The 25,803-nt window shown below is 37.3% G+C and overlaps 1 protein-coding gene and 1 pseudogene across 3 annotated transcripts; one reads left to right on the forward strand and one right to left on the reverse strand.

The window, feature by feature from the left end:
- Positions 1 to 1,802: 1,802 nt before the first annotated feature.
- LOC143412168 (estradiol 17 beta-dehydrogenase 5-like) lies at positions 1,803 to 19,616 on the reverse strand. 3 transcript variants are annotated; one of them, XM_076872959.1, is made up of 9 exons: positions 19,533 to 19,616; positions 13,575 to 13,742; positions 12,682 to 12,798; positions 8,944 to 9,021; positions 8,403 to 8,525; positions 6,233 to 6,342; positions 5,587 to 5,752; positions 3,131 to 3,213; positions 1,803 to 1,845 (listed from the first exon to the last, which is right to left on the reverse strand). In XM_076872959.1, exons 1-9 carry the CDS (start codon positions 19,614 to 19,616, stop codon positions 1,803 to 1,805), a joined length of 972 nt encoding a protein of 323 aa, XP_076729074.1. The 3 variants fall into 3 exon arrangements, with proteins under 3 accessions (XP_076729074.1, XP_076729076.1, XP_076729075.1); XM_076872961.1 differs by lacking the exon at positions 13,575 to 13,742; XM_076872960.1 differs by lacking the exon at positions 8,944 to 9,021.
- On the forward strand, positions 9,080 to 10,185 carry LOC143379482 (SIN3-HDAC complex-associated factor pseudogene; annotated as a pseudogene).
- Positions 19,617 to 25,803: the final 6,187 nt, after the last annotated feature.

The raw sequence follows: 25,803 nt of genomic DNA on the forward strand, positions 1-25,803 counted from the left end.
ACCCACAGACCACGACAATATGCTGCAAGACACCTTTAGCAATGGTGAACAAAAACACCCTGAAATTACCTACAATTGAATGTCCCCCCTTTATTCACTGTGTGCTTTCATTTTTGCTTTAGAGCACTGACTGCTTATAGAACTTGTGTAGTGTTGATTCACCTGAGACAAATGCTTTCATGATGTTTTGATGGGAGAATCTGGAGCTTTTCTAGTCCAACATTTTCTCACATCACTATTCTAAATTTCCAAGTGATTTATGGGATTTCTTTCTACGAATGCATCTTAATTGACATAAATATTTCCAAACATACTGCAAATAATGTTGTTTCAGCTTCTCTCCGTGTGTGGCTAATCATCCAGCTATGGCATTGGATAAAATCTGCAAACGTTCCTTTTTGTCTGCAGCCTCTAATTATCAAAAGAACATTTGGTGGAAGAACTGCAGAGTAGAGGAAGGGAAGAAAGAGGAAGAAAAGAGGGGAGAAAAGGAAAGCATGGGGAAGTACCTGGTGAAAGGAACCTACCATATTATGCTATAGTATGTTCAAATACACCACAGTAACTCAATGAATCAAATCATCCTCATATACACAGGTACATAGAGATCACCTGAATTAGAATAACAATAATAGAAGGAATGTCAGGAGAGTAGAGCAAGCAGACAAGGGGGAGGGAGAACAGCAAGAAAGGGAAAAGTAATGAGGAATAAGATTGATCAAATGTTATATGCAAGCATGAATTTGGCATCATGAATCCCACATTATGTATAATACACACACAGACACACACACACACACACACACACACACACACACAAACAAAAATCTTCGTCATATGTCCCAAGCAGAGGAGTGCTCAACTCTTCTACCCTTCTCCCTTTGCACATCTGAACCCTCGTGCTCACTCCAGGCCAGATGCCCTCTCACCCGTTTGACAATCATCTGAAAGCAAAACCTCATCCCCCAGTTCCTAGGAGCTCTGGTCCTTGAGCTGCAGGAAGAGAGGGGAAAGGAGGGAAAATATAAGGGGGAGAAATGAATTACAGTAGAGGGGGTAGAGAGAGAAGAGGGGAGGGGACGGGGGAGGGGGGATAGTAGAGGATAGGAAAGGCAGCAGAATACAACAGACTCCAGAATGGCAATATGTAAATCAATGGTTGTGCAACTGAAGTGATTCTGCAATCTGTATATGGGGTAAAAATCCCACTTGAATCAAAGTGTGAAATATGATATATCAAGAACTATGTAATGTTTTGAACAACCTACAATAAAAATTAATTAAAAAAAAAAAAAAAGAGAGAGCCCTTGGCCTGCTGTTCCTCCTTGCCATATGTGCTTCGTCTTGCAGACTGTGAACCATGATCTTCATGCAATGTATTTTCTTGGTATTCCATGGGATAGAGAAGCATTGACTGATAAATACCAATTGCTACTTCTTCAGAGCCTTAGAAGTCCTATCTTTTTCAATCCCAGGAATGGGTTAGCATGACCAAGCTCTTGCTGACAGGCTTAAAGCCACATTAGTTTTTGTTTATAATGAGTCAAAAAGAAACTAATCATAAATGAAATAGAGTGAATGCAGAATCTTGCGAAAAACAACTTTATTTTCTTTTTTCAAAAATTGTTGAGAATTTAGTGTCTTCTTTACTAGACTGGTGAACTTTGCTTTGTCAGAATGTGAGTTGCTAAGAAAGTATGGATTAACAGAAGTGATGTATCCAATCAGGAGCATCTGAGCCACCTCCTGCATCCCAATCAAAGTGGGGGATACTAATTGTAGTCATGACAAAGGTGTCCAGGTTAGTATTCATCAGCAAATGGATAATTTGGGTGGTCGGACATACTAAAATGAAAAAGAAAAATATGTAACATAGACTCAGTGGCTGCAATTCTACAGGATAAATAAGTGATACCTACTGAGCTTCATTATATTTCCCCAATGATTGTACAATCTGCCATTTCTACACTCATGAACATAGCCATATAGGAGATGGTGTTTTAATTCTAACTAAATTATACAAATTCTGTTCCCTTACCAAGAACAGAAGACAATGATTCAGAGACAAGAATTCACTCATATTCATCTTCCTTAGCTCTATTTGTCAATCTACCAAATCAAAGAAATTCTTTCTTATTTCTTATCTCAGTGAAAGCAGAAACAGATTGCACCACATTTATTTACTTACTTTGTGAAGGGGAAGAAGAATGTGTCCTTTTCCACAAAGTAAGTAAATAAATGTGGTGCAATCTGTTTCTGCTTTCACTGAGATATTTCTGTTTCTGCTTTCATATGTTTTGTATAAGGATAAGTTCATATATTGACCAATACAAAAAGTATTTTAGATGTGCAGTACATTGCTAGCCATCTCAATTCCATTTAACTAATTCATTAATGATTATTTACTCACTGCCCATCACAGACAACATGGTGCTTTTTGGATATGGAAAGAATGTTGTTTAGAAGATACACATGCAAATCTCAGGAGCTCTGCATTTATTATTTAGATTTCTATAATTTAGAAATAATACAACAGAAAATCATTACTTCTTGAAACATAATAGGTAACAAGAATTGCCGATTGCTTGCTACTGCCTCTTGGCATTATATTCCTACTTCTTCATTTATATCTATATTAACAAAAATGTTAGTAATGATAAGAATATGTCTGCAAATATTTAAGCCTGTGTAATCATGGATTGTCTAATCCCCTTTAAAACATCATCACATTTATTTCTATTATAAATTAAAATTCCAACAGGCATAAGGGACATAAATTCCTTATTTATTCTCACTTATAATATATGATGTCCAATGCCAGATTCTATAATCACAAAGCATCCAAAAAGAGTAAAGATTTTTTTCTCATGATTATTAATTCTCTTCAACAAGGTTGTTTTTTCTGCACACTCTTCTCTTGCTTTTGAATCTTTCTTCTCAAAAACAACTCTATCCTCTGCATTAAGATGTCTACAGTTTTTAATTTGAAACCAAATGTCCTCCCAACAGCCCAAATGGAAGCCTTTTGACACCAACTGCAGTGTCTGGGCTGTAATCAAAGCTGCACTGAAAAGGGAGAAAGACTGGAAAATAAATAAACAAAGGCCACATGTCTATCAAAGTTACTCACGATGGCATGGCAACATAGCGAAAATTTCTGTTCAGGCCATCTAGGACTTTCATGTCTTCTTCAGTCAACTCAAAATCAAAAACCTGTCACACAAGTAGAAAGTTTTTAGCATATTTAGACTGCATATTGCCAATCATGAAAATCCAATGAAATAATGATGTTGCAGAAACATTTAAAATATCTCAAAAGTTTCCAATAGTTATTAAAGACATCAAACAAAATACTCAAATGGTCAATAAATATCAGGTGAAAATTGAAAAGAAATCACTTTTGACATGTATTATACAGAAACTGCACCACTACAGACAAAAAGAGATTTCAAAAAGAAGTTGTAGTAAAACAATGTTGTTCCAAGACTACAGTGTCATATAGTTAAGAGACCCAGAGAAATCCAGTGGCAACATCATGAAACATGTAAGATGATTTAATTACTTCAATGATACAGTTTGATTTCTATATCCCATCAATGAACAGTTAAAACTCAACCAATGATTTTTGATCAGATTTTTTAAGTCAGCAATTGTACTAATTATATCCTCTTCAAAAAAAAAAAAAAAAAAAAAAAGGCAAGGCCGGGGGAGCTAGCTTCAAGAATCACCATGTCACCATGTCTAAATTTAAGACATTTTATTGGTGAAAAGGTTTTCAGGAATTTCTGTCATACTGAAAAAGAATGGATACATAAATCTTGGTAATTTTCTTAAGAAATTGTAAGAGAGGAAAATATTGATTATTTAAAAATTGAGGAATTAGATAAATAGCATTCTCTTCATTCCTCTTTGAGTTTTTCTGTACATTTGGAAAGTTGCAAGTGAAAATGAAAATGGGTATGTTATTTAAAGATTATCAAAATTGTCACTACTGTAGGAATAAATATAACAGAATTAATACAAATGCCTTCATGGATAAGTTTACTGCAGTATGTTTAAAGACTAGTTAAATATTGGAAACTCATATCACAATCATGGAGTAGAATCTTTAATAATTCAAAAAGTAGTTTCTCTCTGAATTTATTAAGGAATCCAATGCAGTATCAAACAAGTAGAGACAATCTGCATAGAGATTGATAAAGCGATTCTATGTTCTTTATAATAGAAAAGTAGTCCGAAATGTAATCCTGTTGCTGCGAACTTTTAGTTAGTCATTTAAAAATTATGTGTCTATTTGGTTTTTCATTTCATACAATGTTTAAAAAAATGATATTGAATTATATGTGGAATTAAGGACTGTAAGAATTTTGTAAAGAAATGTAATAAAATACTAGATTTGCCAATATAAGTAAAAATATGACACTCATTATCCACAAAGTCCAGGCATGAAGACACCAATTAGAGAAGGAACTTTGTTCATGAAAATACACCCAAAGGAGAATAGAAGCACAAGTAGAATGTGGGAGAATATATTTCAACAAACACAATTGCATCTGAAAAAAAAATATGCAGAATATACCAATGTGGTCAATTGTTTACAAAAATGCTCTCCCCAATAATTCATACATCCCAGTCTTCAATCTCTTTCCTATGTGAATTTGAAGCTTCTTTCACTAAGAGATGGTGTCTATTTCTGCACCTCTTGAGTCATGCCTTGTCTCTTTCATTGGCCATTAGAACATGGTAGAAGCTACTCTGAGCTGAGGCATGAGAAGGCTCTGGGAGATTCCATTCATTGCCTAGGGAGAGTGCTGTGTGATGAGGTGAAGCCTGGGTTGTCCACTAACGGATGTAAAGTACCATGGAGAGGAGCTGAGACACTCCCAGAAAACAGAGCAAGCAGGACTACACCAGAGGGACCACACTGTCCTGCACATGCATATCAGAGTTGATTGCAAAAACATGAGTAGCCTGGGTAGCTGGAAGACAATCACTGAGTTCAGGCTGAGCCAAGGCAAAGAGAGAAAACTTAGAAACAATTGTTCTTTGTATTAATCTCAATATTGGGTAGGTTTTCTTGTAACTGCTCTAGTGATGATTCAAAAATTGTTCTCCTATTGAAAATGAAAGAAAAGCAAACCAATTAAATGGCAGTCCATAAACTGACAATAGACAAGTGTAAAAGCTAAAAATGAATAAATATAGGAATATTACTATACATTGAGGAATTGGGGAGATGTAAAATAAAATCATAATTCATAGAATGAAAATCACCCAATCCAAATTCTCATTTCAGAAAATAAGTAAAAAGAACATACAAAGTTGTCTTGCACAGAGTTATATAATACATGGCCAGACATGCTGAAAACCAAACCTCTGCGATTTATCCAATCTTATTTCTAAATGGCTATACTGCATGTCCCATTGTGGAGTAAAAGAACACACTTCTGAAAACATGAAATCTTACATGCAGAGGACATGCTGTGGATATTGACTGGTCTCAATATCATCCTTACAAGTTTCAAAGAAGCACACATGTGAAGGACACTGTGTAAGAACACACATTCCCACAGCCCTCCTCTCTACCTGAATGTTCTCTTTTATTTCACTCTTCTTCAAACTCTGGGCCAAAACCACAACCCCACGCTGCAGCTGGTAGCGGAGGGCAATCAGGGCTGGGGATCGTTTGTGCTTTTTTGCCAAGGCACCAAGAACTGGATCATCCAAGAGAACTGGGGAGTTCTGGTCAACCCTGGAAGGAAACAGAGATGCTGAAGCCCTGAGGCCAAGTTAGTTAGGAGGATTTCATATATTTCCCTTTTGGGGGGGATGTGGTTTACTGTGGGTTGAATCCAAAGGCTTTCTACCACAGAGCCTTCAGCCTAGTCCTTTTTACTTTTATTTCTGAGACAGGACCTCATTGAATTTCTGACACTAGCCTCAAGTTTTGAAGTCTTCCTGCCTCAGCATTCTGAGTCAGTAGGATTACAGCAAGCACCACTGATCCACCCACAAAAGAGACTCAGGTCTCTTTGGACCACTCTAAACAGGGATCCTCAAATGCAGTCCCTGTGCCAGCAGCATCAGTGTCCTATGGGATCTTCCCAGAAATGTAAATTCTCGGCTCTTCCAGGGTCAGTTGAGAATGACCTTTAGAACTCTAAGTCTTGTAGGACTATAGATAGCTCATCATTAATGGCATTTGAGGTCAACTCCCTGAGGTTCTCATTACCATTGTTTGTATCGTTGAGTTCCAAGAGCACCATAGGCAACCAGAACAATGTCTTTGGATTTGCAGAAGTCCAGCAGTTTCCTCTGGTTGTGATAAACATGACATTCTACCTGCAGTGGACAAGGTAGAAGGTATCTGGTTCTAATGTTAATATGAAAACAAAAATGCAAATAAAAGAAGCTGAATTTTTAAAAATTCAATTGGGACATTAACGTTGTGCCATAAATCAAGAATTTGGTCAAAGACTCACAGAACAAGTTTGACAGACATTTGGTAAGTATTCTGCGGTTGACATTTGGGTAAATTTATTCATCAAAAGAAAAAGAAAAACAGATTCTAGAACTCAAGGAGCTTAGAATAAATCCCCCCACCATAATCTCTATTAACAAATCACAATTTGAACCAGTCAATGTGGGACAAAGGGACCTGACCTGAAAATCTCCCCTCTGCAGGGCAGTAATATGCATAGTGGAGACTCGAAAAATCTGAAGAAAAACCTTAGTGTCAGTCAACACTCAAGAGGTCAACCTGGGCAGAAATCTAAAAACTTCCATGATACACCCAACAAGACTGGAAAGCAAGATGGGCATGCCATGCCCCTCCTCTCTGTGAAGATTCAGTCTCTCTTTGGGGAGTTTCACCTTTTTGCTTTCTAATCACCCCATGCCTGCTGCTCTGAGCAACATGTCGGGTGCTGTTCTAGTCTGATGCAAAACCCAGTAACTGAGGACCACTCTGGATGCCTTGGCTCCTCGGCAGACCCTTGATCTATAAGAAGGAACTCAACTCTACCTCCTAACTGACTGAAAATGGGAATGTAAAACAAATTAAATGATATATAAGACAGTTAAAAAAAAAAACAAAAACCCTGGTTCAATATCATGTGGAAAACCTGAACTTTCTGTGTGAAAAGAGGTCAAGAAACATGAGAGAAGGAATATGTGAACCTGAGTCCCATCCTGAGGTTGGAAAGAACTACAAAAGGTATTTCAGACACTTGAACACAGTTGGGATTTAGATGATGTGAGAGATTTACTGCTACCTTTAGATGTAGCATTGTAAATGTGCTCCATGGGAGATCATCTTCATTCCTAGGATATGTTCCCTGAGCTCTCTAAAACTGAATCCACAATTTACTTTGAAGAGATTTAGCAAAATATCACACATATTTATAAAGATTCCCACATAAATAAATATCTCACAGTGTTCCACAAAGTCAACAATTTTAGATACAGGGTGGAAAATATGGATGTCCAGTATCATGCTCTGAAGTTTTTTTATGTTTGAAAATTTTCGTGATAAAAAATGGTGTAAAACTAATATTAAAAATATTTCATTTTTAACATTCTTATTAGAAATATATAGTGCTCAGTCTCTATATGTGAACTCATTGTTTTTGTAAGCTTTGTTCCAAATACCGACTATTACACCATGTCTGAAACTTGCCAAAAGTAAGTTAGAGCACAGAACCATGCACACAATACATGGGATTGCACAGTTGATTTGATATCTGAAAGCATCAAGAAAAGCAAGTAAGAGGGGCTCAGGCACAAGGCCAACTGTATAATTAGCTAAAAGTTCCTGAATGTGGATTTCATCCACCATCAGTATCACCATAAATAAGTAACTTCCTCTCAGTCATTTAAATTTCACAAGATCTGCTTTATTCTCTTTGTTAACTGTTCCTCTGGATCCAGAAGCTGAAATAAGAGATAGCAGGGACTCAGGCACCCAACCTCCACTCAAACCCTGACCACTGATCTATTTTCATTCTTTTTTGCTCACTGCCCATTCCTGTGTACTCACCTTCTTTTCCACACACAGTTCCCCCCACAGCACATTCACCCTTCCAGTGTCTGGTCTTCCTTCATTGCTCAAGGACAAGCTCACCTTGCACTGAAGTCAAATAAATAACCATCCTCCTACTTGATCACCTTTACATCACCAGATTCTGCCACATACTAGGAACTAAGATCTTCCCCTCATTTCACTAATGATTCAGCAGAGATACAATTGAGAATCCTCCACACACTCCAAGACAGTGGATAATCTTAGATTCTTTTGTTCCACCATGGTGAATGAACTGGGGGACAGTACAGGCCAGACACCGGGAAGTGGTGCAGATACAAGGAAATGAATAAGAGATGGCAGTGAGGCTCAGGGCTCTCACCTGGTTGCAGACAGGCTTAAACTTGAGGCCTGGTTTATTCAGGATCATCTCCAGCTGCCTGCGGTTAAAGTTGGACACCCCAATGGACCTGGCCAATCCTGCGTCCTTGCACTTCTCCATGGCCTTGGGAGGAAGGAGTTAGGAAGAGGCATATGTACAATGGACTATGTCACTATGAAGGCAAGACATAACTGTTAATAGGAGCACTGTCCAGGAGTGACAATAAAGCTGATGAATTGATTGTGAAGAGGAGAAAAATGGTAAAGATGATATGGGAAGGTGTTGAGAGCCAGTAAGGAATTCCTGTGTCCTCTTCAGGGCATCAGACATGACTGCATATGGACGCAGGAGGGTCATGTTCTCATTGTCATCAGTCCTCCTCCTCTATTTCTCTCTGTTACATTCCAGGAATGTGTTCCTCCCCACCACCCTAGCAAAAATTCCCTTTTAAACATAATGATTTCTGGATCCATAATTACAGAAGCTGGCATGAACTGTCACCTTCTTGCCTTCCTGTGAGATCACTCCTTCAGGCACTCACCTCCCATGTGGCACAGAGATCCACTGAGTCATATATTGCTTTTCCATTTTCATCTTTTGGGTAAAGCTCTTCCCCTGGCTGAAATAGAAGTGATCATAACAGTGACTTTGCTGAATCCATATGTCCACATACAGTAATGCTGCTAGGTATATCCAGGGGGAGGGACACTAACCCTTCTTGAAATAAGTAAAGCATTGTCGGGGTCCAGCTCCAACAGCAGGTCTCAAGAGGCGAACTGATGGTGAGGAGTTGGCGAAAGTGGGGGTGGAGAAACAACACAGACACCAAGGGAAGGTGTTGAATCCCAATCTTTACTTGTGAAGTTGATCATATATACTTTTCATTTTGGCAGGCTCATAGTACTTTGTGGTTACAAAACAGGAATCATTATTCAGAGAAACAAAATATTACGTAGCTACAATTAAAATAGAAGAATGTATCTTGGCTTATGCATAAGCAAGCATTTTTCCTTTCAGTTCGCATTTTGCTTTGAACTGTTTCTCTTTAGTTAAATTTTAATAATAGCTAGAAATGTCCCAACTATTGGCCTATACCTTGACTATTCTTTCTTGACTTACTGACTGGAACCAGTGCCATGGTTACGGCAAGTGGTTAAATTGTTTTTAATTTTAATCAAACAACGATTCACTGATAGTAAACGTTATGAAAAGGACTTCCAGAGCTGTTTTGGGCTGCATGAGACTCGTTCAGGAGACATCTGTAATGCCTGTGTTCTGCTTGTGAAAAGATGGAAGAAGTTACCAGCAGGTTCAAAAGAAAAAAAAAAAAAAAACTGGAATCATGTGGTAGACGCAAGGGCAGGACCTAGCCTAAAGCCTACTTTGAAACCAAAGAATGTAAAAACTCTATCTGGAAACAGGATAAAAAGCAACCAGATCAGTAAACTGCAGAAGGAATTTAAACGTCACAATTCTGATGCTCACAGTACCACCTCAAGTGCCTCCCCAGCTCAATCTCCTTGTTACAGTAACCAGTCAGATGATGGCTCAGATACAGAAATGGCTTCTGGCTCTAATAGAACACCAGTTTTTTTCCTTTTTAGATCTTACTTACTGGAAAAGACAGAAAATTTGTTGTGGGATTATCTATAAAGGCCGTTTTGGAGAAGTCCTCATTGACACACATCTGTTCAAGCCTTGCTGCAGCAATAAGAAGACAACTGCAGAGAAGCCAGAGGAGCAGGGGCCCGAACCTCTGCCCATCTCCACTCAGGAGTGGTGACTGAGGTTTATGTAGAAGGGGAACAAAAATGATTTAAATTTTGAAAAGACCATAAAGCAACAAACTGACCTTACTATTTTTAACTTGGATACCTGCTATTCTGCCAAAAGACAATTTCCTAGAATAGTTTTGAATGGGTTATTTTTTCCTCCAGTCCCATAAACGTTGAAGCCAGTGTCTAGCTTACTAAAAGAAAAAAGAAGTGTACATAATATTTAAGATGCTGAGTATTTCATAGGAAAGCTGAATGCTGCTATAAAGTGCTCTTTAAGTCTTTTTTTTAATAATCCCCTTCTAATGAATTAAATTAGGGGAATTTCAGGGAACACAGATGGGATTTGTTGTATGATAAACCATATGTAGTTTTTAGTCTTTCTATATTGAGAAGCAGTGGTTGGGGCATTTTTTAAAGATGGCTGGCTACACTTGTTTTCCCTCATGTTAGTAGATTTGTCATAACTCAATAACATGTCTTGCCCCCTAGAGGTAGTTGTTAATAATTTTGATATAATTGAGTCTCTCCAACTTTCTGATGAATCAAACCTGTACTACTGATGGTTAAGCAGGACAGACTGAGCTTTTTGGTGCAAATACCTTGATGGAGGAAGTAATTTCTAATTATATAGAGAGAAGCTTGACTGTATGTGTTGCATCCTGTGTCACCTTCCTTCATATTAATATTTGTTAAAGATTTTAATTTATGCAAAACTTTTCAAGCAGAATGAAATCTCCTCTTGGAGAAGAGGTGAGTAGGTGGGATAGATGAGATCTTATATGAATAGTACCAAAGCATTACCACACCGTGGAAAACACACTCTTAAAAATGTTAAACTATGTGCAAGTCTTCAGGATGGCACAAAACAAAGGTTAATGCTTCTTGGGCACGTTGCTTGTTGGGCTTGACCGAGTGTGTAAATAATTGACTTTATTTGTGTTACATGACTGGTGACTTCATTGAAATCTTCACGATTCAGTTTTAGCTCTGGATTACTTCAGTTGACCTTTGTGAAGGTTCTATCTGCATAGAGTAGGTGTTTGACTTGTTTTAACCTGTTGGGGTTTTGGGGGTTTTTTCACTATTCAAAAGTAAAATTTACTAAGAAGAAAGGTGGGTTCATGCTAAGGGGGTTAGTGTTGGTTTGACTTCTTTTATAAACAGGCTTTCTGAACATTGAGACAATGCTGAAACTGGAGCTTTTAATTCTAAAATCCTTATTAAAAGCCTCTTATTGAACCCCCCCCCCAAAAAAAAGAGTAAGAGTACAAACCATTTTGCACAGGAACAAGAACAAGTTGCCCAGTACCAAGCATTAATCTGTTTTCTTAAAATTAATTCTTCTTCTCTAGATATTAATTTAATTTCTCAAAAACTTGCTTGACAGGAATACAGGGAGTTTTTCATTAGACATTAATAATTTATGTTCCACAGCTGAATCATTGCATTTAGAGCAGCAGGGGTCCATTCTTTAGAAGTAGTTGCATTAATTGGGAAAGTCATGTTTTTTCCTTCATACTTAATGGTCATATGAGAAGTCACAACTATACTTATTAAAGGAATACAAAACAAACCAGCCCATTCCCAGAAACATACTGTGCTCTCTCCAGAGTATGGATGCCTTGTGCTATTCACCTCAGTAGGGCCTTGCCATTGCCTGAGTCAGGGGAGGGGTGGAGCAAAGCATCACTCTATATTCATCTATTTATAAAATGTTTACATGTGAATGTGTAAGGAATACCTTTCAGTGCTTAGCTTCCTATATTCTTCTCTTACATCTAATTATCTATATGTTCAATTTTACATACATCTATGTATATCTATATTACATCATAACCCACTTGAATCAAATGTATGAAATATGATATGTCAAGAGCTTTGTAATGTTTTGAGCAACCAATAAAAAATGATAATTACATATATATACATATATTTATAATTCTATATGATTTTCTTAATCACCTAATGAGGACTCGTAGTTGGCTCATGTTACATTTCCTGACCCTATATTTTGTCCTGGGGAAAAGTCTTTCACTGGGAAATTCAGAGGATGCATGGGCTTGATCTTCAGCAATAATGGATTTCAGTGATAGCACAAGATAAACAGTTTCTTTATCTACCTGAACGCATGTGGGTGTAAGTAAGTGTACCAAAGATCATCAATCAAGTTTCAATTCAAGATTTGATGTTGGAAGATGGAGAGACCCTCTCTAATATTAATGGCCATGGTATTTTAACTGCCCCAAAGTCATATGAACCACCAGTAAAAAAGGCTGAGACCAAAACCAAGCAAACCTCCATATCTAGACATAATGAATGAATTAATTGAGAAGTCTCTGAAGATTACATCTAATCATGAATTTAGACATAATTCGGACTTTCTATAATTCATATAAATTATTTACATAATTTTATAATTGAAGCTAAATTCAACCATCCATGGTAATGATGGTCATGCTGACAGCTGAAATTAAATAGGTTTGATGATGTAAATTACCTACCTTCATTGCAGTCGGGATATGAATAAGGTAGAGATCAACATAGTCAAAATGAAGTTTCTTCAGTGATCTTTTCAAACAAGATTGGACCAGCTCTGGCCTATGAAAAGTGGACCATAGCTACAGAGATTAAAGAAAGGAAGCATAGTTTGGATATTTGTTTAACTCCATATTAAAATATTGATTTGTCAATTGCTTGGAAGCTTGAGATCACAAGAATGATATCTCTTTAAGTTTTTGGTTCCACTAATCTGACCAGTTCATGTGAACTGGATTATATTTTCAGTTATTATTTGTAAAACATTTGAACTATGGAAGGAATTAATCAAGAGATATAATTTTTAGCAAACAATAACATATTTAATATCTGAATAGTGATTCATAGAGATTGCAAAGCTGTTGTTAGTGTATCTCATCCATTCATTTCATTAGATAAGAATAAATATTTTTTGTTTACAGAAGTGAAAGAAACACATTTTGAATATTTAATATGTGTGAGACACAAATCAAGATACTTTAGCTGGATCTTCTTTTGTACCCATGGAACTGTCCTACATTGTTCTTTGATAATGACAGATGTAAAAGTAGATATTCAGAATGATAAGAAATTTTACAAAATCACCAAGGAGATAATGAATCCAGAATCTGGTCATAACTCTATCTCATTCTACAAACAATACAAAGTCATAGAGCTGAAGGGAGAATCAGAAAAGTAAAAAACTTTAAAGTTATACATTTGTAGACTGTGAACAGGAATTTATAATACATCTCTGGATACTGGATCTTATATGTGAATAAACATTGTAAAAATAATCACATTCCCACAACTGATCACCTAACATAACTTCACTTCTTTACATCATATTGCAGTAATTTTTACACTGTATACACAATACCTTGGAAGTATAGAATATGTCTTCTCTCTTCACAGTGTCATCTGCAATCTTGCTTCTAATGGCCAGTCCTACCTCCTCTTCTACTTGGTATGCATAAGCACAATCAATATGGCGGAACCCAGCTTCTATTGCTATTTTGGTGGCCTCTGTGGTCTTACTCTTAGAAACCTAGAGCAATAACCAGAAGGTTTTTTTTTTTGAGAATCATACTATAAGAAATAACTCACCATGAGAAAAGTGAACAGTTCATTAGATTGGAAGAAATTTTAAATTCCAATATTGTCTTCAGACTTCTTAATAATGTGATAAGGCGATGGTACCCTGAACTTTGAGGGCCCACTTTTCTCCTATATAAAACATGACTAAGTAGCCAAAAGAGCAATTCTGAATGTCATGAGCAGAAGCAGTGTTCTCACAAAAGCCAACTTTGCCCATGCATGCCTTGGGTTAGTTCAGTATTTGGAGTAATGACCCCAAACCAATTTTGTCTGTTTTTCCTAGTTAATTACAGGAGTCTGGCATCCAGGAAGCGTCTTCAGACACAGAAATCCTAATCCAGTGGCATCACAGGACCCCAGGAGCAACTCAAGTTCACTGAGTTTCTGGAAGGACTCAGAAGACACAGCATACAGGAATAATCATGTTATAATTTATGTGATGAAGTCACTAAGTACAGTTAATGCAGGTGAATAGTTCATGGAATGACTATAGAAGAAATACTGTGCAGGATTCTATAAATCCTCTCCCAAAGATGAAACACAGAATATACTAAATTCCCCCTATGGTGAATTTTGAAACCACATGGGAAATATTTGTGCAAGAAAAGCTATTGAGATAATTTTCTAAGATTTTTCAGTGGGACTGATTAAATTGACACCCTATGCTAGGACACAACACAATTCCAGTCTCCTAGAGAAAGATAGATATATCATTCTAAAAAGAGGGGGATAGTAAAATGCCAATTCCCTGAATGTCCATTTTTGTTCCCCAAATCCTGGCCAATTATGAAATAATGAGAGCAAGCCTGGCCCTGTACATCCAGATGTGTATTATCTTTTTTTTCAGTACCAGGGATTGAACTCAGGGACATTTGACCACTGACCCACATCCCCAGCCCCATTTTGTATTTTATTTAAAGACAGGATATTACTGCATTGCTTAGTGGCTTGCTGAGTTGTTAAGCCTGGCTTTCAACTCACAGTCTTCCTGTCTCAGCCTTCTGCCACACTGGGATTACAGGCATGTGCCACTGTGCTCAGCCCAATAAATATTATCTTAAAGGACCCTGACTTTCTCTTATGTACATTGGAAATGAGGGCAAGATTATGTTACCTGTGAAAAGATTCTTTTTCCATGTATTCCTGGAGAGTGGTTCCTTGGCATGTCGTTCCCATAAGCAAATAAAGTAAGATAGTGCTGAGGATGTTACTGCTTCTGCAGCCTAACATACAATACTGCTCTGTTGAACCTCTTGAAAGGGAGAAAATCCTTGCAACCCACATTGGAGGTTAGTCATTAATTTCAAGAGTATATAAAGATCAAAAATTTCCACACCAAAAAACCAAACAGCCCAATCAACAAAGTGGTAAAGGAACACAATAGACACTTCTCAAAGGAAAAGACGCAAAAAGTCAACAAGTACATGAAAAATGTTCAACATCTCTAGAAATTAGAGAAATGCAAATTATTACAACAGTGAGATCTCACTTCACTATTGTCAGAATGGCAATTATCAAGAATACAAGTCACACTAAATGTTGGTGATGATGTGGAGGAATGGCACACACACACATTGCCAGTGAGACTGCAAATTGGTGCAACCCCTCTGGAAAACAGTATGGAGATTCCTCCCTCAAAAAACTAGAATGGAACAACCATTTGACCCAATTATACCACTTCCAGTAATATATTTAGAGGAGTTAAAAATCACCATACTACAGTGATGCAGTCACGTCAATTTTTAAAAAAAAATTTAACTTGTTTTAATTAGTTATACATGTCAGTAAATGCATTTATGCACTTTGATATACATAGATGGGATATAATTTCTCATTTTTCTGAATGTAAATGTTGCAGAATCATATTGGTCATGTAGTTATATATATATATATATATATATATATATATATATATAGAGAGAGAGAGAGAGAGAGAGAGAGAGAGACAGTAATAATGTCTGTTTCATCCTACTATTTTTCCTATCCCCACATTCCCTCTTCTTCCCTCCCATCACTTCCCTCCAGCTAATCTAAAGTAATGCTATTCTTCCCTAGTGCCCCCCCCACCTTATTGTGCAGAAGATGGAAAGATCTCTCATGCTCCTGGATAGGCAGAATTAATATTGCCAAAATGGCCATATTACAAAAAGCATTATACAGATTTAATGCAATTTCAATTAAAATCCCAATGACATTCTTCATAGAAATAAAAAAAGCAATCATGAAATTTATTTAGAAGATAAGGGACCCAGAATAGCTAAAGGAATTCTTAGCAAGAAAAGTGAAGCAGGAGGCATCAAACTACCAGACCTTAAACTATACTACAGAGCTATAGTAACAAAAATGGCATGGTTTGGGGCACCAAAATAGACTTGTAGTAAAGAATAGAGGACACAGAGACAAACCCACATAAATACAGTTATCTCATACTAGACAAGAGTGCCAAAAACATTCACTGGAGAAAAGATGGCCTCTTCAACAAATGGCACTGGCAAAACTGGAAATCCATATGTAGCAAAATGAAATGAAACTTCTATTTCTCACCCTGCACAAAAATCAACTCAAAATGGATCAAAGACTTGACTTAGGCACTGGAACAGAGACCTTGAGCCTAATAGAAGAAAAAATGGGCCCAAATCTTCACCAAATTGCCTAGGATCTGACTTCCTTAACAAGACTCCTAAAGCACAAGAAGTAAAATCAAGAATTAATAAATGGGACGTATTCAAATTAAAAGGCTTCTTCTCAGCAAAGGAAACATTTAATAATGTGCGGAGAGAGCCTACAGATTGGGAGAAAATCTTTACCACATGCACCTCCAATAAAGCATTGATCTCTAGAATATATACAGAACTCAAAAAAAAAACACCAAATAAACAAATAACCCAATCAATAAGTGGGCTAAGGAACTGAACAGATGCTTCACCGAAGAAGAAATACAATTGATCAACAAATGTATAAAAAGGTATTCAACATCTCTAGCAATTAGAGAAATACAAATCAAAACTACTCTAAGATTTCATCTCACTCCTATCAGAATGCCAATCATTAAGAATACAGGCAACAATAAATGTTGGCAAGGAAGTGGTGGAATAGGCACACTCATACATTGCTGGTGGGACTGCAAATTGATGCAACCACTATGGAAAGCAGTATGGAGATTCCTCAGAAAGTCAGGAATGGAACCACCATTTGACCCAGCTATCCCACTCCTTGGTTTATATCTAAAGGACTTAAAATCAGCATGCTATAGTAATGCAGCCACAACAATGTTTATAGAAGCCAATTCACAATAGCTAGACTATGGAACCAACCTAGGTGTCCCTCAATAGATGAATGGATAAAGAAAATGTGGTATATATATTGAATGAAATATTACTCAGCTTTCAAAAAGAGCAACATTATGGCATTTGCCAGTGAATGGTTGGAGTTGGAGAATATCATACTAAGCGAAATAAACCAATCCCACAAAACCAAAGGCCTAATGTTTTCTCTAATGTGCATATGCTAATTCACATCAATGTTTATAGCAGCTTAATTCACAATAGCTGAACTATGCAAACAACCTAGGTGCCCTTCATCAGATGAATGGAGAAAGAAAATGTGGTCTACATATACAGTAGAATATTACTCAGCCATAAAAAATGAATTGATGACATTTTTCAGTAACTGGATGCATCTGAAAACTATCATGCTAAGTGAAATATGCCAGTCCTAGAAAACCAAATATCAAATGTTCTGTTTATATCCAGAACATTTGTGTTTGTATGTATGCAAATACAAAAACTGGGAAAGGGAAGGGAAAGAATCAAAGTTCAGAGGACTAGAGAAGAGGAATGAAGAGAAACAAGAAGTGATATGGATGGGAAAGGCAGTGGAATGGATCTGACTTAACTTTTACACCTTCATTTATAAATAGACCACTGTGAATCCCCAAATCATGTGCATCCAAACGATTGGTTTTCAAATTAATATAAGGTCTACTCCATGTTTGCATCCATATGTCAAAAAACACTATATTGCCATGTAAAAATAAAATCAAAATATAAAAAAAATTTAAGATAAAACCCCTCTGTTTGTGGTAACTGGGATAGAACTGATGGTGTGTGGATAGGATGGGTGTCACTCACCCAGCCAGTGATCACAGGACAAAACATCATGAGGAGGAGGGAGCCCTTCTTGGCAAAGCAGTGTGAGGGAGGCAGGTGCTGTGGTTCAGCCAGTCACTACTGGACCCTCCCCAGAGGCATTTCTCAATAAGGACTGATGCCTGAAAGCACTCTCCACATATTTTCTCTGGTCTTTGGCAACCATTTCCACTTCTCTGTCACAACTGGACTACCAACATGACTGCAGAATACATAAATAAATTCAATCTTCATACCCTTTAGGGATAGCCAGTTTCCTTGTGTGTTATTAAAAAAAATATGAAAAAACAGATGCCAGCCAAGGGAAAGTTGATGACAGGCTCAGGAACAAAGAGAAATATGCTGTGTTAACTCTGGCATACAACGGAATCTCTGTATGACAGAACTAAACACTGGCTGGAAAAAAATGTATACTCTTATGATACAGAGTTACAAATAAGGAATTCTACTCATTTTATAAGGGATTAGTCACATAAACATCAGCCCTTAAAGCTGACTCACTCTCTATTGTGGAAGATGTAATAAGAGTGACGTCGACAATTATTGTATGGTCTACAAAATTTGCTTGGCTTAAAAGTTCATTTTTTAAAGATTATAAAGGCAGAACAAACACAATGTTTTATGTTTTAAAATTTTTGGAAGCTTTCTTTTTCCAGGAGATCAAGATAATGCCAACCTAGGTTTTACTGGCCTCTGCTGATTCTAGCCCAGAGTTTCTTTGGGATAAGGACACTTGGAGTAGGACTGAAGCCCTAGTGTCCCCTTCATGACACTTTTCCCTACAGATTTTCACAAATCCTGTCATAAGACTTCATACTTGCTCACTGGATACTTCCTTAAGTCTTGCAGAAGAAAAATTTTTAAATTCAAACTTTAGGAAAACTAGTTTCTTGCCACATAATTAAGTTGTCAGAGTATGATAATGGAATACAAGATTCTTTCCAGGATAGTGAACATAGCTCACAGGGTCATCTGTCAATATAATACACAAAACCAATGATGATTTATTGACAAATACCCTTCTTAGGTCACCATTTGACTTATCAGGTTGTTATAGTATACATTCGGGTAAATTTCCCACAGTTGAGAACACAAAAAATTCTCCTCTGCCAATGTGCAGCACTTTCTGAGAGATGCTGAAGCCTTCCTCAGAGTGGAGAGGAAGTTATCCCCATCATTTATTCTATGTTTTTCATCTCAAGTACATTTTGCTACACAGATGTCTGTGGCTCTTGCCCTTCTTGGGAGGAAAATATATTTCCTGAGGTATAGAAATAAAGAGAGAAACCATTCACAGTGCAAACAGAGTGCTGACATTCATCTTTTCTACCAAGTTGGTCAATAGACTGAAATGGGGGGTGGAGGCTTAGAGTGGTCAGAACACTCAGTAGGTAACCACACCATCATGCAATGATGTAGAGCAATGTCTGAAAACTGTCCTCCCTGTTTATGGAATAGCTCTCACCTGGAGAAACAGGACCACCTGAGCCCCCCAGAGTCACATAGGAAGCAAGTACCTTGACAACCCAGATTGTATTCCATTCATCCTATGTCTACTCTTTTGAACCCTCAACCCAACCTCCTACTGTTACCTCTTGAGGTTTATAGGTGCCAAAGCCCAGTCCAGGAATGAAGTGACCATCATTGAGCTGCACATACTGATGTTTGGAATTCATTGCCTGTGACTCCTCAGCCTGGGTAGATTCTGCTTCTTTCTTCTGCCTTCACAGGGCAATAAATAACTGGAATTCACAGCTCCAACTGCTTGTCTAATGGTTATCCAATTCTACTTACTGTCTAATGTTTAGACAATATTTTATAGGAAGAGCGAGTTTAAAGCAATATTCCCTATGTGAGAAAAGAATTCAAAGCAGTTCACTTATTCCATATGGAAAAAAATATGTAAATTACTACACAGTGGAAAAAAATGTTAGTTTTTACTGAATTTTCTCCATATTTTATCAAGAGTTAATATATAAGATTAGATAATCATTGACCATTTGTTAAGCTAGAAACCTCAGATTCCTGTGTTTTGCATTTTTTTCTTGATTTTGTTTTTGTTTATTTTTTTCCTTATTTTTCTAATTTTGGAGGGAAGGTACCTGGGATTAAACTCAGGGGCACTTGACCACTGAGCCACATCCCCAGCCCTATTTTGTATTTTATCTAGAAACAGGGTCTCACTGAGTTGCTTAGCAACTTGCTTTTGCTGAGGCTGATTTTGAACTCACGATCCTTCTCCCTCAGCCTCTCACCTCTTCTTGACCATACAGTATTAGAAGTATCATACACTATGCCCACAAACATAAGGAATTTTTAAATCAGGATTATGGACCATGTTTTGAAATCTCAGAAATATAATCATATACAAAAATCAACAGAAGTTAGTTAGCCTTTTTTATTTTCCCATGGGTAAAATGCTTTCCACAGTTTGACTACCAAGTCCCAAGAGATGCACTCCTGACAAGTGTGCAGGACAAACTGCACTCATTTGACATTCTGCTCAGGGGAAGCCAAAAAAATTACAGCCACAGAAAGTCAGTTTGCAATAGGCAACAAGAGGCTAAAGGTTATTACAGTTTTCATCTGTTAGATAATTCCTGGAGAAAAATATCAATAAGTAGGATGCTAAATGAAGGCATTTTGTAAAATTTATGACCTTGCTTAACATGGTTCATAAAAGGTAAAAAATGGAAAAATCTTAAATTATTATGGATTTTGGAATAGTTGTGAAAACATGGATGCACTGATGAAATGGAATATTTGAAGCAAAAAAAGAGTCAGACATGAACATTTATCAATAAAAAAATTCCTCTATTACATAGAGGAATAAGAGCTCAGTTTAAAGGGGGCTTATTATAATAACGATATAATAAATCCATAAAGTATGCATAATAGAAAAGGAAAGAATACAAACTGTAAGTAGTCACTTCTTCTGCATAGTGAGACTAGGATTGATCTCCTTCCTGGTTTTTAATCACTTAAACCTTTTTGTCATTCTTAAAATTGGAAAAAGCATTTGCTAATATGAAATAAAAAGCCCCACCCCTTATACAAATCCTCTTTAATTGTGGTTTTGATTTTTTTAAGATGAGCCCTTTGTCAGTCACACATTATTGAATAAAATGAACTATCTCACCCCCCTCCCCAAACACACACAGAGCAAATTAAAATGACTGTTGAGCACTTTTCAAAATCTGACTGTCAATAATAGCATCAAATTTAAACTTGAAAAAGTTATCCTTTTAACTTTGTCATTGCCAATATATTTTCTGGATGTTCTTTCGTTGCATTTTAATGAAAATGTTCACTGCTGATGGATGTGCAGTTCTGAGAAGTGTGCACTCAAAATGGTGATATGCCCGTTGCCAGTGAAGCAAAAGTGACTCCCCTGTAGGAACAGATTTCACAAGACACAACACAGGCCAAGGTCTTTCTGAAAAGTAGGACTTTGAGTGATTGGAAAATCTTCTGCAGTCCCTTCAATTAATGTTTTACTTTTTTTTTTTTTTGTAATCTGAGAAATGTGTTTACTAACCAAAGGAAAAGTTCTGACCCTGAAAATTAAATAGAAAGGAATTTCGTGGCAGACAACCAGCCCTATAAACTCTCTCTCAGGCTGCTTTTGTCAGTGACACAAACCTCACTGAGAACCCCCAGGCTTCACTACTGTTTTTACATTTACTACTAAAATTCTGCCTAGTCCCTCCCATGGTCTAGAAACATGGATTCTTGTGTATCCTGATTTTACCTGAGTTCCATTTCCTGGACCTTGTCTCCATCTCTGTTCTAAGTTTGGAATGTTTGTTTGTACTGATCCTGGACTCCAGCTAGTGAACTTGGACATGATAGCAAGTGCCCAAGACTATATCTGGATGTCCCGGACACAGGGCATAAAACCTTTGCTCTGCATCAACCACACCTCACTAGTTAAAACCTCACCAAACTTCCATGGTTAAAGCTCTTCATTATAGGGTCTTGGATTCTATTGATAATTTGAAGTCCAATTTAAATCACAGAAATGATGAAATCATGGGATTATACAAAGAACAAAAAATCAAGGCCATCTGTAAGCATTCATATCAAATAAGGAGTTTGTATTAATCCATAAAAATCTTACAGATTCTCAAATGATAAACTCTAAAGAGAACTTATGTGTCTAAATATATCCAAACAATCCTCCACTGGGAGAAGTTTAACTCTATCCTGGGACAAACCATTGTGTTATTAAATCTGAGATATTCCTATATTATCTACATAAATTTGTATCCATAAATTCAGGTAAGATGTAGGACCAGCTCTTTTTTTTTTGTTATAGGGTGTTATATTGATACTATTGCAATTTTGATACTGTTTGGCAAATATTAGAAAAATCGGCCATCCCAAATATTAGAGTTAAGACCTTGGGTAGCTCCTCTGGTCACTAGTCCGTTTCTACTGAGACACAGTCTTCCCAAATTTTCTGATCCCTTGCAGTTGGCCTGCTGTGCACATCCATGAAGATCAGCCCAGCTACTTAACAAGGGCTCCAATTGGAAAACAGATGGCTCCTACCTTGAGATTTCAATGTCTAATTTGGAATATAGAAAAACAAAATATCAAAAAAGGTTTATCACAATTTGCTTGAAATAGTAAGAACAGGGTCATGTTCTAACTCTTTTGAAGAAATACCGGATAATAAGGAGACTCTTATTCTACAACCCATGGAAATTTTCTGTCAGAAACTTAAATATCCAATAATAAAAAATATTAAATTTTGAAGGCTTATTACCCTAAGTGAGAACCATGCTGTGACATTATATAGATCAATAACAAAAAAGGTAAAAGGTGCCTTTAATGTTTCATAAAGTACTGAGTATTTGATATTGAAAAATGCTAGTTTCAGATGCATTCAGTTGTATAAAACAGAAAATTCAACTCAACTTGGTCTAAAATTGGAGGAAATTGATGCCGGTTACTAATTTGGGGCAAGTAACACTTAGTTTCCTAATCATTCTCTTAGGAATATTGATATCATACACATGTATTTTAAGAAAATACAGAACTAGGTTATTTATTTGAGATATTTCTGCTTTGTGATCTCTATCACAAATATCTATATCATAAAGCCTAGAAAATCCAAACATCCTTCTCAGATACCAAGTGTAAACCACATCCCCAAAAATATGATCCTTTAAAGCTGCTGTCATTGTGACTATAGTAACTTAATCCACTTCTTGGTATACTCCTTCATTCTCTTAATTTAAATCGATCCAAGATATGTTGATGCCACTCTCATTCATCATAGACACAACTGGAGTTTCCAGTTTTTTAGCATTTTCAACTCCTAAGCGTTTCCACATACAACTAGACTGAACTTGAGTTAACTCAGATGAAATCTTAACTTTAACCTCTCCATGCTAAGAAGGCCTCTTGCTCTGTGGCTTCTACCACATCTCCAAGCATCAAATTTCTAATCCGACAGAGCTGCAGTGTCTCTTCTTTCCTCTGTGAAGTTCCCATAGAAGTTGATGTATTCACATTGCATTGAATAACAGAGTAAATGAAAGCTGGTCAGACTCCTCTCACTCTGCATTTCTCCTGTAATACCTGACTTGCTACTGGGTGAGTCCTGTGATTTTCCCCTATTGGTCTATCCCTGTACCAACTATCATGGAGAAACCTGTCTATAATGAGAACTAACCATTCTACTTGTGCTTACATGAACCCATTCTTTTAGAACTGAATATCCAACCAAAAGACTCATTTGTGTTGTACTACTTAAATTCATTTGGTCTGTAATAGGATTTAATATATTGCAAGGTTTTAAGAATGTGCCAAGCAGGTCAACATCTAGGCAATCTAAAAAAAAATCATTGCTTTTTCATTATGACTTCAGTAACCAAGATGGTTGTCTCCCCAATATCCTTTTCCCTGCAAATTATTTCGTTGAGTCACTTATGCTTATTCATTTGGCATTAGCATGTGGTCACTATGGAAAAGGGCCTGTGACCCAGTCCTAGTTAATGCCACATGAAAAATCCTTCTGGAGCTTCTCAGTAATTATCTCTCTGTTCTAAGTGGTTTATTATTACAAAGAAGTGGCTCCTCCTCCTACACTGGATATTGAGCTGCTCTGCTGGGTGGTCTGCTGTCAATCTGAGCACCCAGAAGGGTGCAGATGGTAGTGTCTCTAGACTCACAGGGAAAAGATCCACTGTGGGAAGCCATTCTCACACGTGATTGGGTACCTCCCTGATTGGGTGTGAGGCGTTCCGGCCAGCTGTGTCAGAACTTATCTCCACCCTCTTTAGGTGTGAGAGTCCATCCGTGTGGGGATGTGACTGACCATTGACTCTGAGACCAATCACTGACCCTGACCTTGGAATGCTGTCCCCCTTGACCTTCATTGGATGGAATTTTTCCCTGAATTTCTTGTTCCCCAATAAAAGGCCACTCTCAGGCGTGCTCTCCCCTCTCTCCTGCTAGTCTCTTGTGTAAACCTCGCTACCCCACCAGGTGGCTTGAGGCAGGAGCCAGGAAGGGCCGTCTCTGAACTGGGCAAGAAAAAGGTAAATTGAGTTATGTGTCTTTATTTTTTGATCTCACTAGTTAACTTCTATGCGTAGGACCTCTAGTATGAAGCTAGCGTGCTGGTTGTGCAGCAGAATCCACAACTTATTTTCTCTGGGCTTTTTGTCTATGACATTTAAGCCAAAACGAAATAATTTATGAGTTTTCTTTGCCTTGATGTAGCCAAACAAAAGCAACCACCAGAGATAACAAGTTTCTCCTTGAAATTCCCGTCTTCACTGCATTTTGCCCACGTGCAAGGGCATTCAGAATCTCTGACAACTTCTCAAAGCCTCTGGGGAGCATAAGCCCCATGGATTTCTCAGGGCTGACCATGAAATGTGCAGAAGCTGTTGCAAAGTCACAAAGGGCCTCATTTTCTCCCCCACTCTTCTAGAATCATGTTGGTTTCCCATGCACTGAGAAAGACCACTGGTGGTTATTTTAATTACTTTCATTTTAAAATTAATAAAAATGAAAGTTCTTCTGTTTTCTGATACACTAAGGTTTTTGTGGCAGACATTTTCTAAGATACATAAAAACGGTACCTAACAAAAGTGGTATCATTTTTATGTGCCTTAGAATTTATTTTCTGTATATTCCTGTGCCATGAAATCTGGTATTTGCTGGACTATGAGTAATAACCTGCCTCTCTGATCTGCTGAGGCATGCCATCTCATTTCAGCAACTATCTTAGAGGTTAAGCTGCCTGTCTGGCCAGGAGGATGAAGCAAGGTGTTTTTGAGATGACAAGCACAGTCTTGCTACTAGGTGTCTTCCAAAGGTTGTGACCAGATAAGCTGCAGTGACTTTCAGTACACTAACTTTCCTTTGGGGAAAGAAATTGACAGCTCTGTCGACACCACCCACAGACCACGACAATATGCTGCAAGACACCTTTAGCAATGGTGAACAAAAACACCCTGAAATTACCTACAATTGAATGTCCCCCCTTTATTCACTGTGTGCTTTCATTTTTGCTTTAGAGCACTGACTGCTTATAGAACTTGTGTAGTGTTGATTCACCTGAGACAAATGCTTTCATGATGTTTTGATGGGAGAATCTGGAGCTTTTCTAGTCCAACATTTTCTCACATCACTATTCTAAATTTCCAAGTGATTTATGGGATTTCTTTCTACGAATGCATCTTAATTGACATAAATATTTCCAAACATACTGCAAATAATGTTGTTTCAGCTTCTCTCCGTGTGTGGCTAATCATCCAGCTATGGCATTGGATAAAATCTGCAAACGTTCCTTTTTGTCTGCAGCCTCTAATTATCAAAAGAACATTTGGTGGAAGAACTGCA

The sequence above is a fragment of the Callospermophilus lateralis genome, chromosome 13 (genome assembly GCF_048772815.1).
Source record: "Callospermophilus lateralis isolate mCalLat2 chromosome 13, mCalLat2.hap1, whole genome shotgun sequence".
NCBI lineage: Eukaryota > Metazoa > Chordata > Mammalia > Rodentia > Sciuridae > Callospermophilus > Callospermophilus lateralis.